The sequence below is a fragment of the Leptidea sinapis genome, chromosome 23, assembly GCF_905404315.1.
Source record: "Leptidea sinapis chromosome 23, ilLepSina1.1, whole genome shotgun sequence".
Classification (NCBI taxonomy): Eukaryota; Metazoa; Arthropoda; class Insecta; order Lepidoptera; family Pieridae; genus Leptidea; species Leptidea sinapis.
Window position 1 is genome coordinate 5267839 of NC_066287.1, and position 21107 is coordinate 5288945.

At 38.3% G+C, this 21107-nt stretch overlaps 2 protein-coding genes across 5 annotated transcripts in view; one reads left to right on the plus strand and one right to left on the minus strand.

Moving 5' to 3' along the window:
- The window catches only part of LOC126971342 (uncharacterized), a 42795-nt gene extending 39392 nt beyond the window's left edge, over positions 1–3403 (plus strand). For 3 of the 4 annotated variants that reach the window (XM_050817593.1, XM_050817592.1, XM_050817595.1), the window contains exon 21: positions 2197–3403. In XM_050817593.1, coding sequence (XP_050673550.1) covers positions 2197–2347 — 151 coding nt within the window. In that variant the 3' untranslated portion in view covers positions 2348–3403. The remainder of the gene's footprint in view (positions 1–2196) is intronic. The other variant, XM_050817594.1, reaches the window with a different exon arrangement.
- A 1429-nt stretch (positions 3404–4832) lies between these two features.
- Positions 4833–21107, minus strand: part of LOC126971359 (vacuolar protein sorting-associated protein 53 homolog) — a 29901-nt gene continuing 13626 nt past the window's right edge. The window contains exons 9-12 of the mRNA XM_050817644.1: positions 17869–17997; positions 16818–16965; positions 8624–8780; positions 4833–6634 (exon numbers count right to left, since the gene is read on the minus strand). Coding sequence (XP_050673601.1) covers positions 5845–6634; positions 8624–8780; positions 16818–16965; positions 17869–17997 — 1224 coding nt within the window. The 3' untranslated portion in view covers positions 4833–5844. The remainder of the gene's footprint in view (positions 6635–8623; positions 8781–16817; positions 16966–17868; positions 17998–21107) is intronic.

Sequence of the window (21107 nt, forward strand, 5' to 3'; positions counted from 1 at the left end):
ATGTTATCCCCATAATCTCAAAAAACTTGCTCGATCGGATTATTTTCTTTTAAATACCTTCTAAATTTAAAATTCTTCTTCGTCGAAATGCTTCTTCCATATTTACGCTGCGCATATTAATGCTTCCGCCATATTTACATTGGGAAAGAGAAAATAATCTCTAGCGTCTAAGTCCGTTGTTATATAGTAGATAGTTGATTTCATCAAAATACTCACAGCAACCTTGGCCCGGTCTCTGTGAATTGGCCCATCGCGGTTGTCGTGGACGCACGTCGAAGCACCTTCGCGGTCAATTGTTCAAGTTTTAAAACGTGTGTGCGTTCTGAAGCCATGTACATTCGCGGCAACCATAGACTTACAGGTTGAGATGGTCATGACTCATGGGTAGTGTGTAAGGCACAGATTTAAGACAAGCAGGATTTAAACAAGGTAGAGAACGAATCGAGCCCTCATTGATATTGATCAATTTTGAATACTTGGTAACATAGAAGCAGAATTTTATAATATCTGACTTTTGTATTGACAAAAAAATTGAATGGACTCAGTTATTCATGAGTTGGTATTATTAACCCTTACAAGTTTATGAATCTCACCAGGGCTCAGTGTTTTATGGGCGAGCGCCCGTTTTTTATTCGGTCACTAATTTTATTAGAAAAATATATAACATCATATTTAAAAAGTTCGAGATTAATATAAATATTTGGACGAGGACAGCGAAAGACCGGAGAAGGTGGAAAGATTCAGAGGAGGTCTTTGCCAAAAGGGATGAAGGTATAATGTCAGAATTAAGTTTTTTAATGATTTAAGCATTGGCTGAATAAAGGCTATTTTATTATTATAGCACTTATACTATAGCATTATAGATTAGAGTCATTTGGTTACATCGTCGTCTGGCATTGAAAAGTGGAAGTCGTCTTTCATTAGGTGCTGGTGATAAAAACATCGACATAGTTATCGAATTAACTGTACACGAATGATTTTTGGTGTTTTGTATTCGTGAATATTGGCTCTTTAAATTGATGTAAATAAAAAACTCAAAGAACTTGTCATTTCAATAGACTAGACACGTAAACGCGTTCCGTTTATTATTTTTTAGTGAAATAAAAATAACTTATATGAATCAAGTTTTGAGAAGTTACTTAAAAATGAATGCGAATTTGATATTTTTGGTTAATAAAGACACTTTTGATATGAGTATGGTGTTCCTAAAATATGCATTTTTCATTTAAGTCTACTGTTGTATAATTATATCATCACATGTAGGATGACTATTTTATAGAGTGCATTATGTTGGAAGTTAATGAATATATCGTGTTCAGAGAGGTTAAAAAAATACGTATTAGTTCATCTTTTTAATTTTTATTTTAGAATTCATTTACTATATAATATGTGTACATGGAGTCCACTTTTTTGGGCCATGTTCTTTTTAACAGTTGCATGCGTCAACAGTTGAATAATATGCATGTTTACGGACGACTGAGTTGAATATTATTTTATCTACACCCATGCTTTAAATCCTCTATTACAGATTCTGAAACAGTTAGCTTATTGCCAACATTAAAACACTCAATGTTCTAATAACCATTACATCATCCAAAAGAGTGTTGTAATATTGTACTGAAATTCATAACAACACTCCTATTTTTTTTTCATTCCCTTCATGCTCAAAGAGTTTTAACAGACAGCCACATTCTTATTGCTCGATGCGTGGTGATCTGTATGAATTTCAAAAAAAGAACATTTTGGTTTACGCGCGTTCCACACTACCAGAACGTCGCGTGCCGTAAACAAAAGTAGGTTATTCGAATCCCCGCCATTTTTCTTCGATATTTTTATTGTTTTGTTTACAAGAAATGAGCGATTCATTTTAAACGCTGGAAAAGGACATTATATTCTAGTGAATTTTAATTATTGCACTATACAAAATGTAAATTACTACTAAAATAAATAATTCTTTCAATACTTAGTTTATATGTATATAATCAGTAATTAATGATATTAGGTTACTACTGGGACTGGTGTTTTAGTGTTAGCAGTAAGCTAACTGTTTCAGAATCTTTTAGAGGATTCATATTATGGTTGTAGATAAAGTCTTGTATGCAACTGTTGATAATTAGGTATTACACAACAGTTGCATAAATAACTAGTAATTTATTTGGTGCTTTGTGTGTAATGTTTGTATCGTTGTATCATCAGCAGCAGTCTTCTGGGGGAACTGTCCATCCCCAGCAACACGACGGGCCGCGCAGAGCAGGCGAGTGACCACGCCCCTCCTGTGGCCCCGCCCGCGGCCCCGCCCGCTGAAGACGAGTCGGACTCCTCCGAGAGCGGCAGTGACGAGGATTAGCCGCTGTTGTTTACGTTTACAGTATTTCTTGAAGATATAGTTTATAAATATTTAGTTGGTATTATTTGTCTCTCTTCACATCACTTATCAATAGGTTATAGTTTATTTCACGATTAATTAAAATTGTTAAATGGTAATTCACTTTAAATAGTTCAATATGTTTATGTATGATAGACAGGGAGAGGAAATTATCACAAAATGTTTAGTGTGGTCCTTGTTACTTTACTAAAGGATAAACAAAAAAAAAATTTAGTAAATAAGATCCGCCATTACTTTGAACAGAAATTTTATGTTAGCTATCACAGTTAGGTAAGTCATTAATGTCCAATGTTGCGTCTCTGATGTACGACTTCTTATAATTTGAATTCTGCAATAAAATAGATATAATATGAATATAATGTATTTCTTAAGTACTAACCTCATCTGCACTAGTATAGTTTGTATTTGCACTTTAAGAATAGCTATCGGTAAAATATATAGAAATTTGAATAGTGCGATAGTAATTATTGTTTACAAAAACTAGTATTTATATACTCTTTGAAAAATCGTACACAAAGTAAAAAGCTGATAAACCGTAAAAAATAACATTAGCAATCACTTCAGACATATTTCATTTATTAGTTACAGAATAAATAAAATAAATTTTATTAGATTCCCGTCTTAAGTTATATGTATTATTATCTGTAGTTATGTATTACTTAACTTTAAACGTTCCGTCCACTTATTTATAGAACTTTGATAAGAAAAAGAAACTGTGTCTTCAGGACCCGGAAACGTGACAGACTGACATCATCTCAGTAATTCATTAGATATTATAATGTATATCTGGCTCTATTTCCACAGCTACCCATTAGATAGTAATAAGTATATTTATGTGTCATTATGTATTATACAACATTAATGTGTTCAACATTTTAACTATAAATACCTATTTTCGCGATGCTGTATATTTAATATAAAGATGTATATTGTGTATAGAGAAACTATTTTCGTTATAATTATAACTGGAGTATCATATCACTTGTAATTTGTTCTCAATAAAATTTAAGACTGAAATTTATGTTTTTTTTTCTTTTATATCAGACTTATCAACGCTTTGTAATATTAAACGTAGGTACATACATTTAATGATTGTTCGTTGCGCCTAACAATCAGCCTCGTTGACGGCACACTCCTGTGTTTTATATTTTGATTTTATTGCTCAACGACGAACTTGAAAATCAGAGACGGCAACAGATAGAGCCAGAGATAACAGAGGCAGCGTGATGTAGAGGAAACGTAACTTTTTTGTAAGTTGTGAGCACAGCGTCGACAGGAAGCTCACAATTGTCTTTAAGGCGATAAATAAATTACTTTCTAGTCTTTGATTTGATTCTATCGTATACATGTTGTCAAATTACAGTTTATCCACAGTAGAGTTTGCGTCACTTAATAGAGTTGGGAGAAGCGAGGGGTTTCCGTATGTCTACAGACAAAATAATCCACCAACACCCGCGACAGTGTGATATAAGGTGTCTCAACATTATGTCAAGTTTTTGGACTTTTCTCCTTAAGAATCGATTTTCATATTATAAGGCGCCCGGTATGAGAAAAATATAGAGTAAAACCTACTCATCAAATGGGATAGTTACGTTTTTGTTGCGCATCATTACTCGCGCACCTTTCACTTTTCAGTTGTGTGTGTGTGTAGCTACTTGTGTGTAGCCAGCATACACAGTATATTGCGTGATAGCTTACGCATTTAATATAATATACCTATCAGGGGTGCCAAAATGTCAGTTCATTGATGGACCTTTTAAAATTGGAATTTTGAGTTCCGCTTTTAACAGGAGTTGTGTTTGGGCATTTCCTTGCATATTTTGAGCGTTAAGGATTTATTTGATTTTTTAATACGCTTTTATCAGCTTCTACTGTATGTCTGTTTGTAACCGACTCCATTGGACTTGATTTTGTTTAGTACCTGTTCAAAGACAATCGTTCTTGAGAAGGAAACTCCAGTCGTGCGTCGGGGCTGACACACACTTTTTGTTCAAGACTGTAGTTCAAAGCACCGATAGTTGTCAACCAACGGTATACGGCATATAGTATCGTGAAATATTCTGCGTGAATTAAAGTAACATTTATAATATTGAAAGATACTCGTAATTTTGGCCCTACACCGTATCCATAGTTTCTTTATCATTGGGTGACCTCTTCTTCCAGAAAAAAAATATGTTTACAAGGACCCAAAACCCCCTATATTTTTTGTTACATTAATTAGAACTTCCGTCGTTTTAAGTACTGGTTCTGAATACTGAAAGGGTTGACCTATATGATGAGATGCTTCTGCCCTAATTATATATCTGCCAATTTGGTCGACAGCGTCGTGACATCGCAGGCGCATCGCAAGAGCTCTTTTTACGTGGCGGATACTATACTCTTACGTACAACAAAACCAACAATCACAAACAGCGGCAAAGTGCGGATGGAAATTACAAGATGGGTATAGGTTATATACGATTTAATAATTTCATTATTATTTAAATAAATATCTATAGACATATTGTATCTTATATTAGTTAAAGTTAAGTAAGGAATGTTACATGACTATATCCCGCCCGTATATAAATGTTAGAAAACAGTGTCGGACATAACTGCCCTACAATTGCGGAGTTATCAAGCGGGTTTTCTTCAATCATTCTCGTCGACAGATTCACCGCTCTGTGATGACCTCGCTCATCCTATTTTAAACTACCGCCATTTTTAAAAAAAATATTTAGTTAGGCCTTTTTTAACCCACCATTAACCAAATTTTTTGAGTAATCTTGAGTGTTAATTTCGCTAATATTTGTGTTAAATCAATTCGAAACGAGACAATCAATTCAATTACCGCCATTTATATGTTTACAATTGGTTTGAATATAGACTAGCTAGTCCCATAGCAAGCAATTAGTTTCATGTATCCGAATATGGAAAAAATTACGTTTTGTATAATTGCCGCCCACACTAGAACAATATCTTGACTTTTGCCGACAGATTTATTATTTCATACTTGTTTTAAGTTGAAACGTGCTCAGCTGTACGAACGGACTGGAAATACTGCAACTGTGTGTTCTACAAACAACACTGAATCCAAAAAATACTTCATAGAATTTATAACTGTGTGTCCGTTAGTCTGTGTGTATGTCCGGGCAAAACGCAAAAACTACTGAATAGATTCTAATTTTGCGTGACTATTAAGAAAAGTCTACATATTGTCACGCTAGATGCAGGCATAGTATTATTGTTGCTTTATACAGTCCACTCGAATTACATCGCGAGCATTAGCTAGTTAAGAAAAATTTATAATTTAAATAACGGAGTGTTTAGGTGACAACCATGTACTCACGTTACACTGAACCCCTGTAGTACAATCTGGGTTGATCTACAAGTACTTCAGCAATAATACAAGATGACTTCGAGGTTGTACGGTTTCTGCATCTATCATGTTTCCGGAGCAGGTACTCACTTCCCGAGCATCATTTAACAACCTCGCTGTTAGATCTAGACAGATCTTTGAACTTGGCGTCCATCGAGCTGAGCTGCGCTTTGGAGAGCTTTGTGCCCTTCATGTCCAGAACCTTGTGGAGTTCGACCAGCCCACTCTCCGGTAGCAGCTGTACGAACTGCGCCACGAAACCTTCGAGGTTGTTGTCGATGGGAGCCATCACCAGCTTGAGTATCATCTCGGCTTTTGTCATCAGTTTGATCACGACCTTCGTGTAGGTGGACGGCCCCTGTCGCTTGACCTCCGACCCGATCGAGGGCAGCTCCAGCAGGGCGGTCTTCAGCATGTGAGTGTCCAGCAGCAGCTGCTCTGAGCCCACCGTGGATATAGGCTTGCACTTGTAAATGTTCTGGATGAACTTCGGGATGAAGGAATTAGCGAACCGAATGCAGAACTGCGTGAAGTATTTACGAGATGATGCTAAATTGTCTCGGAGATTTGGAACTGTATTTTTCAGATGCATAATGATCTGTGTGACGTAGGAGCTCTGGTCTCCGACGATGTCGTAGTGGAGCCATGATATCTTGGTCATGGCCTGAAGCGCCGGTTCGCACGACACCTCCAGGTCCTGCACCAGGAGCTGGATGCACGTAGATATCATCTTGTGGAAGAGATCCTGTTCGTGCGAGAGATCTATTTTGGAAGCGAGTCTTGACACGATCTTCTCCTTGAGCTTCTGTTCGAGGTGAATAGTGGTCTCCAGACAGTACTCCGACGTTGTGATGACGCTTGTAATCTTCGCTATCTCCTGTTTTGTGAATCTGAAATCAATGTTGAGTTTGTTATATAATATAAAATTACTAAAAGATAAGTTTATAACATATTTGAAGTAGTAAAACGGATTATTATAAAGTTATCCCACTTCTGATGTTAAAAATTATATAACCACAGAATAAGGTTTAGACTGCACTTTCTTTCTGAAAAAAACCGTGTAATGTGTGCGCGCCAACAAAATTATATGGAGTACATGTTGTGAGACTACTTTCACCCGGAAACCATTTGTAAGAATTCATAGTTTTAAAATCAGTCACGATAAACGAAGTTCGTGTAACCTTCTTTAGATATAGATATATCCGCCTCCACTCTCTCGCTATTGAAGGAATTATCACGACCATTAGGTCGTGAATCAATAAAATATAGAGTTGTGTAGAAAATCTACTACGGCTCTGATAAATAGGCAGTACAAAAGGTTCGGTCCCTAACAGACATTTAAACTGAAAGATTGATATTAGTTAATATTAAGAAGATAACATTTGAAAGACATAATATTAATACCGGAATAAAACACAATCTGTTAATGACCATTTTTAGATAAATAGAACTCTTCTGCGGGATTAGACGTAGTAAAAAATTCGACTTTCTTATTCGATATTACAAATCGTGAAGCAGTTGACACAGACCGGAGTACTTGACAGTTTGAAGAACGTCATGTACCGGACCTGCATCTTTTAAGGGTGAATTTGTGACAACGAAAACAAAATTATCGTGGTCTATGTAGGTCACACTAAAAGTTTTGCGTAACTTAAAAAAATTACATGTTATAACCAAAATATTATGTTTTTTAAACCAGGAGGACCACAGATCTGAAGGCATGGTTTCGACGTGCTGATTGAACGCTATCACTGCCTCTTCGGAATTGGTAAAAGTGAAACCTCTCATCAAATCTTTCATTTTGGGGAAACTTCAGAAATCACAGGGTGCTTGGTCGGGGCTATGTGCAGGATGGGTGACGAGGTGTAGTTTTTCGGATGGTAAAAATAACTTAGTTTTGTAGGCCGTGTGAAGAAGCGTTGTCATGATGTAGGAGAACGCGGCTTTTTGGTCATCTTTCGCGATCTTTTTTAACAACCTGCGTAAACAAATGGTAGAATACTATACGGCATTAACACTCTTTTGATCTTCAAGTGGAATTGTGCAAATGAGATCCGTAGCTGAGAAAAAAAATGCGACCATTTTTTTACCAAGGCTTCTCGCCTGCCTCAATTTTGTTGGCCTGTTCTTATTTTCAAACACCCATTCACAAGATTGTTGTTTTTATTTATGATTCAAAACAATAAATCCACGTTTCGTCTCCTGTGATAATGACATAAACAGCATTTGAATGCCAAATGCGACGTGGTCGTACTTCATTATCAACTGTGAGCTCGCTTCTGCTTCGCTGTCAGTTCATGAGGGATCCAACGACAACAAAGTTTCCGAACTTTCAATTCTTCGTGTAAAATTTTCTGAATTTGGCTCACACCAATCCCCAATAGTCCTCGAATTGTCTCATAGATAATCCGCGGGTATTCTTCAATTAGCCGCTAAACAGCAGCCACATTATTTTCGTTGAAGAAATTCCACGAAATTCGTCATGTACAGAAACCCAACCTCTCTCAAATTCATCAAAGCATCGCCTCACGGTGCTCAAGCAAGGTGCTTCTCTCCTAAAAGCATTTTGAAGACGACCGGCACAGTCTTGCGGAGAGAGAGAACTTTTAAAATAATAAAAAATTATCGCTCTAAAATATTTTCGACCTAATTCCATTTTCGTTGCCTACGTAGAACTTTGACGTGTGATAAAAACAATTGACAAATGATTTCCCGCCAATTGTTTTTATTTATTTTTAAGAAGGTTGCAACGATTTAAAAAAAAACTTTCGAAATTCAAATAGTTCCGATTAGCTAGAAGTGCAAAACTGTTAGTGTGCCCCATGTAGATAGAGTAATTTCTATCAGTGGGGGCCCCTAATATTCCAATAGTGGTTCACCTGGGCGCGGCGCTGTCATCCCGCAGGAAGGTGTGCAGGTTGGTGACGAGCGCAGGCACGTGGCTGAGGGGCGCGGGGGGCGGAGCCCGGGGCAGCGCCCCCTGCAGCACGCCGCCCGCGTACTGCCGCAGGTACTGTTGAAACACGCCCGCCAGCTCTGTGGGGGACACAACGCTCATTATATCACATCAGATATATCTATAGTACATGAACACTATTGTTTCGCTAAAATATATGCTAATAAAGATATCGAGCAACACTACTAAAAATAAATTATACAATATATTAATATCTAATAATATACAGTCGCTAAAATTACAATTGTAGCTAATATTGTAATATGTGATAGTAGAAGGACGCTTAGCGGGGGATCTGGCGTGCGGGGGGAGGAAGAAATTACAAAAAGGAAATCGTTTTTGGGATTGGATTACGAGTGTTTGTTGAACAGCATACCTTAGTAGCGTAGGGTAGGTGACCCTAGTGTTCAATATAAGTAAGCTATAATTGTAACACCACATACAACTGTGTAGGTAAGGGCCCCTGACGTGCGTGAGCAATATTTAATAAAACCTTTTCCTGCTTGCCGAAAAAAAGGCAAGGAGAGATAATTATGGTGAATATTTCTTTTCAACCGACTTCAAAAAAGTAGGAGGTTTTCAATTCGTCGGTATTTTTTTTATGTTTGTTACCTCAAAACTTTCGACTGGGTGAACCGATTTTGATAATTCTTTTGTTATTTGAAAGCTGGTGCTTCCCGTGTGGTCCAATTATAATTTGGTCCAGATCTGACAGTGGCATCCATGAGAAAACCATAAAAGTCTTAAATTTGCTATACATACGTATAGCAAAGTGGATGATAAATTTGCGATAACTTCCGATCCGATTTTGATGATTCTTTTTTTTATTGGAAACGATATATTCAAAGATAGTTTGGTAAGAGTTTGGTTAGGTTCTGATAACGGAATCCATGACAAAGTATCGGAACTCTTCAATTCTTAGGAGCAAATTAACGATACTCGACCGAATCTTTTTTATGGTATCCGGATAATTTAAGTCATCTACCATAACATAGTTATGGTCATGACTATGAAATGAAATGATGGTACCGCGAACTTCAGGCAACTTTAGATATTGGCATGATTGTTGCAGTGTACGGTGTCTGGCGGTGAACGGTCTGTGGCGGTGTACGGTGTGTGGCAGTGTACAGTGTGTGACGATGTTCGGTGTGTTGCGGGGTATGGTCTGTGGCGGTGAACGGTCTGTGGCGGTGTACGGTGTGTGGCGGTGTACAGTGTGTGACGATGTTCGGTGTGTTGTGGGGTATGGTCTGTGGCGGTGTACGGTGTGTGGCGGTAAACGGTCTGTGGCGGTGTACAGTGTGTGACGATGTTCGGTGTGTTGCGGGGTATGGTCTGTGGCGGTGAACGGTCTGTGGCGGTGTACGGTGTGTTGCGGGGTATGGTTTGTGGCGGTGAACGGTCTGTGGCGGTGTACGGTGTGTGGCGGTGAACGGTCTGTGGCGGTGTACGGTGTGTTGCGGGGTATGGTCTGTGGCGGTGTACGGTGTGTGGCGGTGGACGGTGTGTTGCGGGGTATGGTCTGTGGCGGTGAACGGTCTGTGGCGGTGAACGGTCTGTGGTGGTGTTCGGTGTGTGGCGGTGTACAGTGTGTGGCGGTGTACAGTGTGTGACGGTGTACAGTGTGTGACGGTGTACGGTGTGTTGCGGGGTATGGTCTGTGGCGGTGTACGGTGTTTGGCGGTGAACGGTCTGTGGCGGTGTACGGTTTGTGGCGGTGAACGGTCTGTGGCGGAGTACGGTGTGTGGCAGTGTACGGTGTGTTGCGGGGTATGGTCTGTGGCGGTGAACGGTCTGTGGCGGTGTACGGTGTGTGGCGGTGAACGGTCTGTGGCGGTCTACGGTGTGTGGCGGTGTAAGAAGAAGAAAGAAAATTTATTTTTGAAACGTATAAGTAAGTAGTATACAAAGACAACATAAAAAATAAATGTAAACTTAAGATTGATAAACAAGCAAAAAACAAAAAGACTGAAACATTTCTATTGTTTATATACGATTCAAAAAATGGTCCCAACTCAGCATGTTGCTGGTTTGAAAACCAACGGTGGTCTTCCGTTTGGCCATTTTGTGACGTCACGAAAAATATTTATATATAAATTAAAAGCAAAACTTTTTACTGGTAGGAAACTAAAAGTAACGTGGTATAAAAACTAAATCTTATAAACTTACATAAATATAATTTTTTAAGTGTTTCTATCTGATTATAAATAACGATGGGCAATGAATGAGAACGTTCTACTTGTATACTCAGTGGCCGCATGTAAATAAATAGATAATTTCTGTTCGTTGCTTGTTACGTCAACTGTCAATTATAATTTATCCCAAAAAAAAACTAAAAAATGCAAATGTAAAACAAAGCCAAGTATAAATAACTGACAAGTGCCTAATTATATATTTAAAGATCTAATTAGAATTAAGAGTTTGTGTTTTGAATTGAAAAGATAATGGAGAAAACAATATTTTATAACGTCAAAAAGCAGGCAGGCTAAGTGAAGCTTACGTCTATGTCTCATTTTTAGGATGCAATGTTTATTTAGGAATGGTGTCACATGGGCCCTTAATGGAATGTTAAAGCAAAAACGAGCACATGCATTTTGAACACGCTGGATAAGATTCTGGGTTTTTTTTAACAAGCGAGGACCAAAGACTGTGCCCATGTAGTTGAGTTTTGAGAGAATTAGTGACTCAGCTAACTGAACACGTAAACTGTTATTAATGTAGGGTCTTAAACGATACAATATTTTCAGCTTATAGAAGCAGTTCTTAACTGAGTGTGCAACATGCTTCTCAAATCGCAATTCACTGTCCATTATCAACCCTAAATTCCGTACTTCATATATTTGCTCAATGGATTTATCTTTAAGCCTCACTTTCTCTACTGTACTGATTTTACTAACTTGATGCTTACTACCACATATCATGAACTTGGTTTTGTCTGGGTTGAGTAACAGGTCATTTTTCTCGGACCACATGGCTATTCTAGCCAGGTGTACATTTAGCTTTTGTATAGTTTGATCAATGTCAGCAGGCAAGTAAGAGATATATACCTGTATATCATCTGCATAAATGTGAAAATTGCAGTACTGTATATGGCTTTTAATACCAGCAGCATATAAAATGAAAAGAATGGGACCCAAAATAGAACCCTGGGGTACTCCCCTTTTTATATTTACCTTATTTGATAATAATGTAGTCCCATCATTTTTCTGTGATTTCCCATATTGAGAGCGATTGCTTAAGTAACTATTAAACCATTTTAAAGCATTGTTATCTGTTGATATTATGGTGTTCCATAATATCTGAGTTTGGATAACAGCAAAGTAACATTAATTGAACTATTATTAATAATACTAGTAATGTACACATCCCACTGTCTTGTGCATGTAGTATATTGTGTGTAACATCAAGCAAAGCTGTCACCGTACTTCGACCCTTTCTGAATCCCGACTGTAGTTCAGGCAAAATATTATTCTCTTCAAGATATTTTGTAAATTGTGTACAAACAGCTTCCTCTAACACCTTTGATAAACATGGCAATACACTTATAGGCCTGAGATCTTTAATCTCACAAGGGTTTGAATTTTTTGGTAAAGGCTTCACAATTGCTGTTTTCCATATGTCAGGGCATGTGGATGTGCTAAAAGACATATTTAAGATGTTTTTTATTACTTCTAGTGTATATGGAAATGTCATAATAAGCATGTCACAGCGTTTGACTTAAGACTCTTTATAATTTCGAAAATTTTATCAAAATCAACCATCTTAATTTGAAACACAGCATCACTGATTTATGATATTCATAGTATGTTAGCTGCGAGATACTAACATTAGAGGGACCTGGTATGTCTAAAAAATGGTTATTTATCTTGTCCGGGTCACTGAAATACATGGGCAGTTCAATATTATTTTTAGGTAATAAAACATGTCTTAGGTATTTCCAGAGCAGTTTTGGTTGATTTATTTTATTATTTATATTATGTTTAAAGTATGCAGATTTCTCAAAGTAAAGTGCTCTATTTACAGAAGATTTTAATATTTTATAATAGTCTTTTTTTGAAGGTAGCTCTGTCTTATGAAAATCCTTCAACGCCTTATTCCTCAGCTGTATCATGGTTTTAATTGTGTCAGTTATCCATGGGTGCCTGGGTTCTTTGACAACAATGTTTTTAATAGGGGCATGAAGATTAAATATAGTTAAAATACCATGGTTCAGTGCCCTGACCATTTCATTAACATCTTGAAGTGATGATATCATGTCCCATTTAACAGATCTCAAGTCATTATCAAAAACCTCTGCACATATCTTGTTAACAGGCCTGTATATTATTGTCTTAGGTGTGGGCTTATTTTGCTTAACATTAAATTCACAGACAACAAGACAATGTCCAAATAAAGAGCCTAAAGGCTTTACTATAATATTCTTAGTGTGTAAATCAGTAAGTAACATACAACATCAATAAGAGTTTGACCAGATGTTGTGAAATGAGTTGGTTCTGTAACAACTTGTGTCAGGTTAAAACATGTAATGAAGGTATTTAATTTACATGTGTCAGTGTGATTTGTTCTAAGCATATTAATATTAAAATCTCCAAGCAAAATTAAATTATCATAGATAGGAAAAGAGCTAATTGTGTCTGTTAATGCATCAAAAAATAAATCCATGTTCATCCAAGGTGGTCGATATGCAGTGCCAATCACCAACTTCTTTCTATTAAGGGTCATGGTGAGCCACATTTGTTCAACTGAACTATGAGAAGGATCTATTGGGTGACGGAGGATATGCACATTTATATTTTTTTTTTTTTGGTATAGAACCCTACACCACCTCCTCGTGAACGCACCTGTACAGGGCGACAGACTGTAGACACATACCAATGTGTCTAAGTTGGTAACCCTGCAATGTAGGGGCTCGACCCTCTTCACCAGATCTGAGCCATGTCTCATTTATGGCCAATATGTCTATGTCATGCCTAGTGACTGTGGCTATAAAGTTATCATGGTTAGTACTGAGAGAGCCTGCATTCAGCAAACCAGTTTTTAAATGATTACTAAGCATTATTATCTATAAAAATAAAAATAAAAGAAATACATATAATTAATGCCTTAATATAACATAGAACACCCAGTACAATATAATAATATTTATCTCACCTTGCATAAAAAAAAATATATATATAATTATAAATTTTAAAATCATAGAAAAATACTTCCTTAAGATAAATTGTTACCTTTGTTGTTTCAGAAACTCCACAACATAAAGTAACCATTTTTAGAAGTACAGTTGGGTGTGGTGGTAGTATAAGCATCAATCTGATTAGGAATAATGTTCCATGAAATTTGGGCAGTGTTTAAATCACCTGCTACTAATGCATCACTGTTATCTATCAGAGTAATAGCACTAGTGATACAGTATAATTGATTTTCAAGGCAAAACAAAACAAAACATTGTTAAAGGTGGTGTTAAGTATACATCACAATTAGATAAACTATTAAATATATTTTTATCAGGCATTTCTGATTTTATTTTAATCCATTAATCCTCTATTGTACATTCATAACAAAAAAGCCTTGAATATTCTAGTTCCTTTCTGATTACTACCAGGACTCCACCGCCATCAGATTTAGCACTATTTGTGTTACACCTATCTCTACTATATATTTGGTTATAGGGTTAGGTTAGAAACCTCAGTTACCTCTGCATCGAAAATATTACTATTGAGGCGCATTTCTGTGAGAAAAATCAAATCATAACTACAGTTTAAGCTAGCTGTGTAAGGATTCTGCAACTTGCCTCGGGTGCTTCTTGAATTTTGGTAATAGATATTTAATTCATACATTTAACTTAACCTACAGATACATACCATGTTAATACAAAGTTTTTTTTTAAAACTACTTATTTACAATATTCCTTAAGATTTCAGTATTCTTTACCCACACTGCCGAAGTAGAATCATCTTTTCTTAACATTACTCGACCATTACGAACCCAAACATATTTGTACTGGTTTTCCTTTTTAAAGATGCGGGCCTGAGCATGCAGCTCTCGGTTGCTTGGTGACAAGTACTCCATTAGATAAATTGGTTGTTTATCGCCTCCAATACCCAGGTAAGAGCTATTGAGCTTGTCAGATGGGTTATGTTTATTAAAATTAAAATAAGAAGCAAGCACTGTTTCTCGAGCCCTGGGGGATGCTAGTCTCAAAATAATTGATGGGTCTAAGGGACTTCTTGTTCATTTTGGAAACCCTTGGGCAGGCTAATATGTCTTTCTATTCTATCGGACAACCCACAACCTTGGTGAATTGTACTATTGTTTTAACCAAGTTCTCATTAGAGTGTTCAGGTATGCAATGGATTTCAATGTTGCTTTCACGCGCACGTTGCTCCATCAGTAACATTTTGTTGTTAAGATCCGTAACATTTTCGCGGAGATTGGCATTTTCAGCGCGCAATCCGTTTGTTTCAGATCGGAGTTCTAAAACCTCGGTGTGAATCTCATCAAACTTTGAAGACATATACTCGACAGATTTTGTCAGCTCAGAGATTGATCTCATGTCTTTACGTAAACTTTCAAAATTATCTTTAAAACGCTTACCAATTGAGTCGGTGATTAGTTTATCAATTTTTGCGAATATAGCAAACTCAAACCGGGCTAGACGTTCATCAAATAACTGAAATGTTGAAGAGGCGCTTTGGACCTGGACTTATTCTGATAGATTTTCATGAGCTTCTTTTACTGGCGTCTCACTGTTATCACCTTTTTTGCGCGGTTGCTTGCATTCAGGGCACTTCCACGATGATTTGGCCCTCGTTGATATTTTGAGAAGTTTTCCTTAACGTAACTTACGCATAAATAATGGTAGTTGCGCGAGCAGTGAGAGCATATTAACCAGTCAGTGACACTGATTAATTGGTTGCACGCATTACATGAACTCATGGTGAATTTATTTAACTTATGGTATCAGAGAATTTATCACAATATTTTTACCACAGTAGTAAAAACTAGACCAACTGAATTTAATTGAGGGTACTTAAAAAACACTATTATCACAATAAGTTGTGCATTATTATCCACTATGAAAATGGTTTTAAGTAGTAAAAAAAAACTTGTCTAGTTCCTTAGTTCCTAATAAGAACATTTAAAACAAACAGCAAGTCTTATGATGACTTTTTACTTGCTAACAAGATTTAAGTTTACGGACGCGCTGTGCGCTGACGTCGCGACGATCCCTACTGGTACGGTGTACGGTGTGTTGCGGGGTATGGTCTGTTGCGGGGTATGGTCTGTTGCGGTGAACGGTGTGTTGCGGGGTATGGTCTGTTGCGGTGAACGGTGTGTTGCGGAGTATGGTCTGTTGCGGTGAACGGTGTGTTGCGGAGTATGGTCTGTTGCGGTGAACGGTGTGTTGCGGGGTATGGTCTGTTGCGGTGAACGGTGTGTTGCGGAGTATGGTCTGTTGCGGTGAACGGTGTGTTGCGGAGTATGGTCTGTTGCGGTGAACGGTGTGTTGCGGGGTATGGTCTGTTGCGGTGAACGGTGTGTTGCGGAGTATGGTCTGTTGCGGTGAACGGTGTGTTGCGGAGTATGGTGTGTTGCGGAGTATGGTCTGTTGCTGTGAACGGTGTGTTGCGGGGTATGGTCTGTTCCGGTGAACGGTGTGTTGCGGGGTATGGTCTGTTGCGGTGAACGATGTGTTGCGGGGTATGGTCTGTTCCGGTGAACGGTGTGTTGCGGGGTATGGTCTGTTGCGGTGAACGATGTGTTGCGGGGTATGGTCTGTTGCGGTGAACGGTGTGTTGCGGGGTATGGTCTGTTGCGGTGAACGGTGTGTTGCGGGGTATGGTCTGTTGCGGTGAACGGTGTGTTGCGGGGTGTGGTCTGTTGCGGTGAACGGTGTGTTGCGGGGTATGGTCTGTTGCGGTGAACGGTGTATTGCGGGGTATGGTCTGTTGCGGTGAACGGTGTGTTGCGGGGTATGGTCTGTTGCGGTGAACGGTGTATTGCGGGGTATGGTCTGTTGCGGTGAACGGTGTGTTGCGGGGTATGGTCTGTTGCTGTGAACGGTGTGTTGCGGGGTATCGTCTGTTGCGGTGAACGGTGTATTGCGGGGTACGCACCAAGCATGGGCTCGGCCGTGGAGAGCGCGGCGCACTGCGCGAGACACTTCTTGTACACCACGAACAGCTCGGCGCAGCTCGACAGCACGCCGCCGCCGCCGCTGGCCACGCCCTCGCCGCCGGCGCCCACCTCGAGCGAGCGCGCCTCCTGCCACGGCACCACACCATACGACATTACTACCAATATATAACTACTAATATATGTACACATATATTACTACCGATCTACACATATTATATTATCAGATGCATATCAGTTCTTTCAATTTTCGGTGGAAGTTTGCATGCCTAAATAAAAATTGAAACTTAGTTTTCTATGAAACGTGCAGTCATTTGACATAATTTAATTTGTCCATGAAGTATAATCCGGCAAGTTTGCCTTTTTTTATAAGATTGTAGCCGTCAATCTGTCAATGACTGCACGTTTCATAAATCAAGTGAATCGATTTTTTCTTAGTTTCCATAGGCTGATTGCGATTGGCTACTTTATGTGACGTGATATGTAATAGGCAATTTGTTTTGACATTTTCACAGCTGTCATAGTCTATCTAAACGTAATGTTCTAAGCATTTTGCATCCTTATCACCTACCTAGTATATTGCAATGAATAGGTATAAGTAATAAATACTTGTACCAATAGCTCTTGAATAAAATAAAAATATGTTTTTTTTAGTACAAGTTACACTCCCGCTCGCTTCACACGACAGACTCCACGCACGACACCAGTAACAGTAACGTAGTTCCTGAAAATCGTTCCAAGCCACAAACATCATATTTTAAGGAATTTGTGTTTAAGGTTTAATAAATATTGATGTATTCCATACATGTGGGTTGAGCTACTAATATCATTTAAAGAGTGACAGTAGGGCTGCCATTTTTTGTCAGTCCGTTAATATGAATCACGTGACCAGTTTTGTGTTCTTAACTCAATTTCGACATTATTGTGGTTTGCAACAATTTTTTCTAGAATTATCTCCAATTAGCCGCTCGTACTCAGCTTCATAAAGCCTATTGTCAGATTCCCGCGTGTATCGGGTGGGGGTTGGAGGACCTGTGTGAAGGTTTGCAGCATGGCGGCCAGCTTGTCGGACAGCGAGTCGATGTAGATGGAGAGGTGCGGCTCGAAGCAACGGCCCACTGCACCCGACCACCGCACGGACTCCGCCTCCTCTGGGAACTCCTGCGGGGAGCGAGTACACTATTATTGTATATGTTGGAAAAATTTTGGTGTGGAGTGTTTGGTGACGAGACGAGCAGGACATTCAGCTGATGGTATTTGATAATTCTGAGCGGCACTACAATTGCGCTCGTCACTCTGAGACATAAGATGTCAAGTCTCATTTGCCCAGTAATTTCTCGGTAACTTTTGTGATTTCTGAATCCTGAGTCGGTGACCTATTTCCTGCACTGCACAGGAACTCTCCAATATTAGGCATAAAAGGTATTTATTTTCTCAAAATTCATTCCTTTAGAATTCTTTTTGATGTCATTTCTAATAACTACTAGATACTACTACCACTTTGGAAACAAATGGCGCTCTGAGAGAGAAGAAGCGGCGCAAGAAACTCTCCCAGCATTCTTTTTTTGCGCTCTTTTCAATAAAAATATACAATATTGTACAGTCATTTCTATCGCTATAAAATAATCACATCTCTAGCATCTAGTCCCAGGCTCCCCGATCATTTAGATATTCAGCAGTGGAGTAACAGGATTTACGACAGAGCCATTTTTTTTATAAAACATTTAAATTAATTTATAGATAATTCCTGAACAGTGGCTGGGACTTTATTATAGAAGTGTATACATTTCCCCTAAAGCTATTATGTACCTTATGAAGCCTACTAGAATTAGTTACAAGCAATCACTTATTTCTAGTGTTATAATAATGAAAATCACTATTAAGACCAAAAAGGTGACAGTTTTTGTGAACGAATATTAAATTTTTATAAATGTAGTGACAATGAACATTCATAACATTTATTTCTTTTAATTTTTCTTTGAGAGACTGTCTATAACCAAGCTGATATATAGCAAGAACAGCTCTCTTTTGCAGAGCAAACACTATATCAATATCAGCAGCATGACCCCGTAGTAAATACCGTACGTCATGATGCTGTGAAAATAACTGAAGTACACTAATCTAGCGATCGCAACGAATCGTGTACTCTCTAATCTTTCTAACTGCATATGCCGCAGAGCTGAGTCTATCTGCTAGATGGGCAATATGTGGACCCCACTGAAGCTTTTTATCTAACGTGATACTCAAGAAGACCGTAGTGTCCACAAGTTCCAATCTCTGGTCATTTATAAGTATGTTGGTTTGTACCTCTGCTGTGTTTGGTGTAATGAACCGTAAACACTTTGTTTTTTTTACTGTTTAAGTGCAGATTATTCGTCTCAAACCAACGCACTATCTTTGAGAGTGCATTGTTTACCTCGTCATCAATATCTGCAAGTCGCTTCACTTTAAAAATAAGTGAAGTATCATCAGCAAACAATACAATCTCATGGCTATCATTTACCACAAACGGTAGACCGTTAATATATATAAGAAACAAGAAAGGACCGAGAATAGAACCCTGTGGAACACCCATTCCCACAGGTTTACCCGAACACCGTTTGCCATTTACATCGACTATCTGAACTCTTTCGCTTAAATATGATTTTAACATTATTCTCTATTTTTCACTCCATTATGCTTTAGTTTTAGGAGTAAAGTTTCATGGTGGACGCAGTCAAATGCCTTGGACAAATCACAAAAAATGCCCAATGCATCCTGTGACTCTTCCCAGGCGTCAAAGATGTGCTCAATGAGTCTAGTACCCGCATTAATTGTTGATAAGCCCCTAGTGAAACCAAATTGACTTTTTTCATTAATTTACAAAAATGCATTTGTAGCTGTAGAAGCAAAAGTTTTTCAAAAATTTTACTAAAAACAGGCAGCACTGAAATAGGTCTAAAATTAGCAAGGTCAAAAGAAATGCCCGATTTAAACAAAGCTATAACTTTGCTGTATTTCATGAGGTCAGGGAACACACCCTCATCTATGCATTCATTAAATATTATTGCTAATTCAGGTGCTATAATGTCAAGTATGTATTTTACAATATTAGTCGCATGGCCCCATATGGTCTTTTGTATTTTTTAGGTTAATTAATTTGAAGATTTTTATTATATCGCTACCTGTAACATACTTAAATTTCAAATCGGTGGAGGATACTGGTACGTGTAATTTAAGCATATCATGAGCTGCTTTTGGTGAAGAGTTAAGGTCGTGATAATCGGGATTTCGGAGAAGTATTTATCAAATTAATTTACAATTTCTATTTACGAATTTATAGCGCGATTATTAATATTTAAACAGATAGAGGTGTTACGGCAATTCGATCTACCAGTTGCATTGTTAATTACACTCCAAGTCGCTTTTACTTTATTATTACTGTTTTTAATTTTATCTGCAATGAAACGTGTTTTCGCTTCATGACAAAATACTTTAAAGAGCTTGGAGTATTTTTTTTCATATATTTTAAATTCTTCACTATTATTGTAATGTTTCTCATAATAAAGGTCATATAAGCGTTTACGACATTTGTGGATACCCATTGTTGCCCAATCATTAAAACAATGTTTGTTGTTTACTGTCAACATTACTGGAGTAAAAATCCTGTCAAATTCCTCACAGTAGGTTGCCGTGGGGTATCCGGCAGAGTAGAATAGACCTCCCTCACTCTTACCGAGGCGTCGTAAAAGCCGACTAAGGTATTTTGACGTCCGTAATATCATCAAGCTTTTGACGTCTCCGATCTTAGAGAAGGAAAACTTGAAATAAACCCGGTATTCTGTCCCGCCGCTTAGGGGCTGGCTGTCAAACCCCAAAGACATCATACAGCCTAACAAACAATTACCGTCGGGAACATGGCTGTAGGAAAAAATACTGTAACTGTACCCCAGGGGGGTACCGGCAGAGCCGGAGAATCCCCTCCTCCTCCTGTATCTGCAGGACGAGGCTGCTCCTCGTATTCTGGGGGGAGCAACCTAACAGCTGTAGGCGGCGACGATATTCGCCATACGTCACGCCAAAACCTAAGTCCAAATTGTTCTCGCCGGGGCGGAAAGTGGGCATCGGAATGCCGTTTTGCGACTTTGAATGTTAGAGGAGGAATGAATGAGAAACTGGATGAAATTTACGAGTTAATGAATGAAAGAAAATTAGATGTGCTGTGTGTGAATGAGACAAAACGTAAAGGGAAAGAGATACTGACGCGCGGCCCGTTCACAGAAATATGGTCG